Source organism: Sardina pilchardus, chromosome 17, assembly GCF_963854185.1.
Source record: "Sardina pilchardus chromosome 17, fSarPil1.1, whole genome shotgun sequence".
In the NCBI taxonomy this organism is placed as follows: Eukaryota; Metazoa; Chordata; class Actinopteri; order Clupeiformes; family Clupeidae; genus Sardina; species Sardina pilchardus.
Genome location: NC_085010.1, coordinates 4,270,754 through 4,277,582, shown reverse-complemented (window position 1 = coordinate 4,277,582; position 6,829 = coordinate 4,270,754). Strand labels below are relative to the sequence as shown.

The window sequence follows — 6,829 nt, the reverse complement described above, 5'->3', positions numbered from 1 at the left end:
ACAGGCACAGGCATGCACCCCAACACACCATATACACACACATGGACAGGAACATATGTGTTTATAAAGAGAAAGGGGCACAGCCTTAATACCAGTCAAGTAGGGGAACCTAGAATATGTAACCTACTCATCAGTATCTTTGTACAGGACTATCTTATTCTATATTGCTGCAACACATTGGTCCTCTTGCAAAATAAATGTAAACAAATTACAATCTTGGCTCACTTGAAAAAATACATCTACACCTATGAAGTTGTGTTTGATATTGTGTCTCTACATTGATTCTACATTATGATTAACTACACTGTGACTTGCAGTTTTGTTCTGAGGCACCTGGATTTACATCCATATGTGGCATGTGTTTGCATCAAGGACAAATAGATAGGACTGACAAAACTCATCTGCATTTCCAGCTTTATATGCATAAATGCACCAGATGGTATTTTACAGTCTCTTTTACATAATCCTTAAAAATACATAACGTCTGGATCTGTGTTATATACAGTAGGTAATATATATGTAATAGGCCTACCACATTTCGATGTTAAAATCAATTTAATTTGGTTTTGGTAATGTCACTGAAACAAAGAGGAAATAAAGTTTGATGTAATCGTTTGTTTTATAGCCCTTTCTGACAGAGGCTGTAGAGTACCTGTCAATGGTACCTGACATACCTGACACACCTGGAGTGAAATACTATCAATACTATTAATTAATTGGTCATTGCTACTGTTTACTAAGTGAAATACTATTAATCTGTCAGTCAACAAACAACTAAAAAGACAAGACTTCATATGCGATAGTCATTGCATGCCAGTTATTTGCAGTAGCAGTGATTTTGGCTTGTGCAGGTTCTTCACTGGAACAGCATCTGCAGAAACCAGTGCTGCTATATCAGATCAATGGCAGCAGTGCCTGACTTGGCAGCATCTCTCTGGCATGCTCCATGTTCCTCTCTAGTCTATTCTATATTCCTCCACTACCGTGATAGAGACATCAGCCAGCTTTTTGACCCTCTTCCACATCAATGTATTGATTATTTTTAAAAGATGTTACCAACCTTGCGACTGTATGGGTCAGTGTCATATACAGTTATTGTTATGGATACAACATGCTTTATACACATTCGTTTTCAATCATTTCTGCAAATAAACGAGATGTTCCTGAGATGTCCAGAACAGATTAAATAACAAACTCTGAGCATAATGTGCTGCTCCAGTGTGTTTTTGTGTGTGTGTGTGTGTGTGTGTGTGTGTGTGTGTGTGTTTTAGTGCATACATGCCATGCACATACAAGCACATGCAACCACATGGCTGGTGTGAACAATTGATGGTATTGTGCATGTGGGTGTAGTGGACCACTGGGTACTGGGCTGCCTGTGTGGACACTCAGGCGTGGGGCTGGAGAGAGAGAGAGAGAGAGCAGCAGCAGAGAACAGCAGGGGAGCCAGGAGAGGAGAGGAGAGGAGAGGAGAGGAGAGGGCAGCTCTTAATTCTCCAGCTCCACTCATCCAGCAGGAAGAGAAGGAGGGGCGCTGTGCTCCCAGGTCCACTGCATTAGACTGGTGCCTGTTTGTTCCAGGCCATTTCCCCTCAGCTTTTAAAGCACCGAGGAGCCCTCACTCAATCTCTCTTTCACTCTGTCTGTCTATCTCTTTCACACTCTCTCTCTCTCTCCCGCTTGCTCTCTCTCACAAATACACACACTAATACACACAGACACACACATAAACAAACACAGGTCAAGGTAATATTGGACATGGGTGTTTTAAAGGAGATTTTGAGGGTTGCCTTTGGTTATGTATCTGAGTGGATGAGTAGTGACAGTTCATGGTATGGGGTACCTTGACAATAGGGCAGTATTTCTCAGGGGGGAAACTCAGTTTTAATGGAACACAATGTGATGAAGCAACTCCCTTACCACCACCACCACCATTACTACACACACACACACACACACAGAGACACACACTCAAATACAGTATACACACAATTTTAAAGAGAGGACACACACATTTTTCATTTTTCACTAGATACTAGTCTGGCTGCCCTCAATGTACTTATGTTTCCCTCAGCCACCAGGATGGCGGGCCGATCAGCGACCAGAGGGAATAATGTTTCAGTTTGTTCTGATATCGAAAGTGGCCGTGGTAGAACTATTAGAGAGCAATAAAATGGTCAGACATCAATGAATTGCTGCTGGACAAATGTTTACATTTATACAGCACAGGTATAGGCTATATGTTGTTGCCTTATTGCCAGTGCAGTTCATCAGTTTGCAAATTTAGAGATGAAGTTGGAAGTAATGAATTCCTGATGAATTGAATTGCTTAGGATGGAGCAATTATTTCAAAGTTTATGCAAAGTCTACACCTATTACGATGCTAAGATTGGAAACTTCCCACTGGAGCGATGTCAGGCCCTCTTCTGGGTGTGGTGAGACCAGACTAGGCATCATATGAGGCAGGAGGTTTTCAAGGGAGTGAAACAATGATGCAACCCATCTAATATACCAGTACCAGACTTCCATACTCAAACCATCCTACTGCACAAGACTGCGCCTGTTTGTTATCCCGGGTACAGCAGCACACAAGCGCTGTATATCACCAGCTCGCCCATGAGATAGATCGAGAGATGGCCGGAGATGTGGGTGGGTGATCTGTTGCCGTATTCCAATTTCAGTTTGGCAGAGAGAGGGTGTAAATAATATCCCTCTCGCTCGGCAGAATGTTTTAACAGGCAGGGGGATATATTTATAACATCAGTGGCCACCGACATTAAAACACACATACATACACACACACACACACACACACACACACACACACACAAGCCCATACATATAAGTCATACTCATGTATTTATCCATTCACACAATGCAGCAGTTTTAAAGTGGCTCTGTAGAGTATAGATTTCTTTTCACACTGTTGGGAATATAATTTATGAAATCTTAGACTTACACGTCAGACTGGTGCTGCAGTTCGTAGTTTCTTATTGACATTATACTGTATAGTTTCAGTTTGTTGCCTGAGTGTGTAGTTACCCTTACACCGAAGGTTACTCGGTGTCAGACTGTTGCTGTCATAGTGTGAGTCAGATTGCAAGAGTAATATTAAGAGATTTAATTTGCAGCTGTTGTTGATGAGCTCGTTTTAGACAGCTGTTACAGCATGTAGTTTCAGGTTACTGTTGTAGTGCATAGTTTCAGACTGCTGTTTTAGTTGATAAGAGTTTAAACTGGCGTGGCAGTTTATATTTTAAGATTAGGCCTACTGATGTTGTTGTTTTTATTATTTTTTTAAAAAAAAGAAACTATGCTATTCTCAAACTGCTTACCAGGCCTGATGCCATGGAAGTTGTTTACCCAGTCTTAAACCCTGTTGACACTTGGCTTTGATGCACCTTGAGTGTTGGGATCACAAGTGAACAGTGCAAAGTATAAATCGCATTAAACTGGTCACTGCTCAAACCACTTCCTGAGATGGTTTGGGACATCTGACCACATATCATGAAGTGACACCGACAAGGAAGCGATGTTGACAGGAACAAAATCTGAAATCAAGTAGTTAGCAACATCTCAGGCAGTTCACCTTCCTTTTACAGCAGGAAGTAGGGTAGCTGGTACCTTAACAAGCGGACAGACAGACATATGCACACACAAGCAAGCATGCACACACACTCACACACAGCCCCAGAAATATCACTCACATGGCTTGTGTAAATCCAGGCTTATCTGGTACAAAGGCTCAGATCTCAGCACTAAGCACACTGTCAAAAGCAGTGAACAGTGGCTGTTCACATGAAAAGCCGACTGAGAATACACAACAAACGCTCCCACACACATCAGACGCTCAGAAATAGTCACTTGAATTTTGTTATTGGAAACAGCAACATGGCAAATTTGTGTAGCTTCTCCGCTCATGTCTCTTGATGACAATATACTGTACATGTGATAATGCTGCCATACTCACCTCTGCTGTAATGTTTGACATGAACTAAGTCACACTTTTCCTGCTTCAGGAAGACTATGACAGGCTGCGGCCGCTGTCCTACCCCATGACTGACGTCTTCCTCATCTGCTTCTCTGTGGTGAACCCTGCCAGCTTTCAGAACGTAAGGGAGGAGTGGGTGCCTGAGTTGCAGGAGTATGCCCCTAATGTGCCCTACCTGCTCATCGGAACCCAGGTGAGTACCTCTCTCCCGTCAGCATCTCAGTGCAGTCTCTATCCTCTCAGCCATTTCCTTCTCATCACCATCCACATCTACTGTATCTGAAATCAGCACGTATGGGTTTAGAATTTATCATCCCATCGTAATTAGATGTTCTCTCTTACATGTAGTTGCCTCATGCCCACCTTCCCATCCGTTTCCTGCCCTAATGTGCCTCTCTGCCTCGAACAGCACTGCTCTTATTTATTTCCAGCCAACAATGAGGTCTTATTAAGTGCTAGGAGAAATGACACCAAACTTGACACTTGAAATCGAAGTTTACCATTGAGAACTTCAATAAAAAAAGAAAAAAATCATTATGTTTGGGTCAAATTAATTCCATGCCTGAGGAGCTGTGCTCCTGAATCGCATGCCATAACCCATATCCAGGCAGCTTCTCCTGAGAGTGTTTGTCATGCCCCTGGACGTCTGTCAGGGCATGTTTACTGCTGTGTCTGAGCCGCTGTCTTAATCACGACCAAGAGTGTGTGGAATACAAATGCTTAGCTGATCGATGAAAGAGTCCCCTGCCCGCTGTTCTGTATCTACCTGTGCAGCACCTTTCCCTGTTTCATCCCCTCGCTCCTCTCCTCTACTTGTCCTGGAAATTAGCATTATCACGCTGAGATGAGCTGTAATCAGATGGAGATCTCTGGCTACAGACGGAGTTCAATTTCATGCACAGGTAGTCGCTAGTCAGCTGGCCTCACTTTACCGCACAGCTGCTCTGGCTTTCTGCTGCCCTTCTGGGAATTGGAAAATCCAGTTGCCCTTTTAAACGACTTTTTACAGAAATGATCTAGCTAATGTGTTGAGATGTGGGGAAATACAGTAGGAGCAACTTTTCCGGAGGGATACCCTGGTAAGGTTACACCCGCATACACACATTTTCTGTCGAGGCAGCCAGCAGGGTGATTGAAGACTGTTATTTTCCAGGAGCCAGACACAAGGTTTCACCAGAATGTCAAGTTTATGGATACAGCACGCACCCAGTCTGCCTTTGGTGTTATATTTTCGAGAGAGCGTTGTTGATATTATTTATTGACATTTTCAGATTGACCTGCGTGATGACCCAAAGACCATCGCCAAGTTGAACGATGTGAAGGAGAAGCCCATTCCAACAGAACAGGGACAAAAACTGGCCAAGGAGGTGAGGGCAGAGACCAACCATTTTAAAGAAAAGCCCTATTCCAATTCTCAAAGGCCCTGTAGATATGCATGCCTTACACATATCTGATGAGGCCATTTCAAGAGTCAAAATGACAGTAAGACACCCACATCCTTACCTGGCATTTCATAGCAGCAGTGATGAGTGATGAACATCTAAAACTAGTTCTGATCTGGTTTGGAAGTCCTGCTGAGTAGAAACAGGTGTCTTAAACAAGTCATGAACAGTTCTTCTTTAAGAAATGTAACCTTTCGTATATTTCATAGGGGTCTTGTCCATATACATACTGTATACAGTACACATGGTTTATCGTGGACTATACTCATTTACAAATGCACTGGAAAATCATAAAACTACTGAAATCTTAATCTGTTTTCTTTTTTCACATATGTCCCATGAAGGGAAAGAAATTATGGGTATATTTTCAGAATGTATAACAGGAATGAAGCAGCCCTCTTTGACCTGTGTGTTGTCAATGTCATGTCTGCGGGTGCCAGACTCATTGACTGAACCTCTCTAGCACTCTGAGGCATCCATTCCAATCTGAGAGATAATGAATGCATCCGAATGCTCACTACCACACAAGAGCATACCTTCCTATGTTCCCTTTCCCATTTAGAAACACTATAATTTATTGCAACTATCACCCAAATGCAATATGCAAATATAATTTCACAAGGTGCATTAATATGTAGTAAAATTAGGTCACCTCATGCAATTTGCACCAGTATTAACTTGGCATTGCTGTGTACCCAATTTCCAGTGATAAGAGATTCTTAACACCAAGTGAATAAAAAAAAAAAGCATTTCACAGCAGTAAGTGTGAAGGGTGTGTGTGTGTGTGTGTGTGTGACTACAGATTGGAGCCTGCTGTTACGTGGAGTGTTCGGCTCTCACACAGAAGGGTCTGAAGACGGTGTTTGACGAGGCCATCATCGCCATCTTGGCCCCGAAGAAGGGAGCCCTGAAGAGACGCCTGGGGCCCCGCTGCATCAACTGCTGCCTCATCACATGAGCGCAGCGCCCGGTCGCCAGCCGGACAGGACTACATCCCCTACAGGCATGACCGACTGACCAACGGGACTGTGTGCTAAATAAGCTAAAGAGAGACAAAACAAAGACTTTTCAAAAAAAGAACAGCAGCATGATATTGCAACCAGAAGATGACTTGGGGTGGGGGAGTGGGGAGGCGGGGTGGTAGAAAATGCCAGAAACGGAATGGATCAGGGAGCAGGTTAAGGGGGTAAACAACAGGTGCAGTGGGCACAATAACACATTCAACTGGAACAAGAGGTGGGAGGAGCAGCAGAACAATGACAAAGACCCAGATGTACAAGCACAGTCCGAGAACCAGAGAGGAGAAGAGGACAGGGACCGGACAGCACACAAAGGAGCGTGTGGGGGAACGGACACAGGAGGAGAGCAGACGCAACAACACACAATGCACCCGTCC

At 43.5% G+C, this 6,829-nt stretch overlaps 1 protein-coding gene across 1 annotated transcript in view; it reads left to right on the top strand.

The window, feature by feature from the left end:
- Positions 1-6,528, top strand: part of rhoq (ras homolog family member Q) — a 10,330-nt gene extending 3,802 nt beyond the window's left edge. Inside the window, exons 3-5 of the mRNA XM_062517815.1 lie at positions 4,020-4,184; positions 5,263-5,358; positions 6,236-6,528. Of these exons, the coding sequence (XP_062373799.1) occupies positions 4,020-4,184; positions 5,263-5,358; positions 6,236-6,391 (417 nt within the window). The 3' untranslated portion in view covers positions 6,392-6,528. The remainder of the gene's footprint in view (positions 1-4,019; positions 4,185-5,262; positions 5,359-6,235) is intronic.
- Positions 6,529-6,829: the final 301 nt, after the last annotated feature.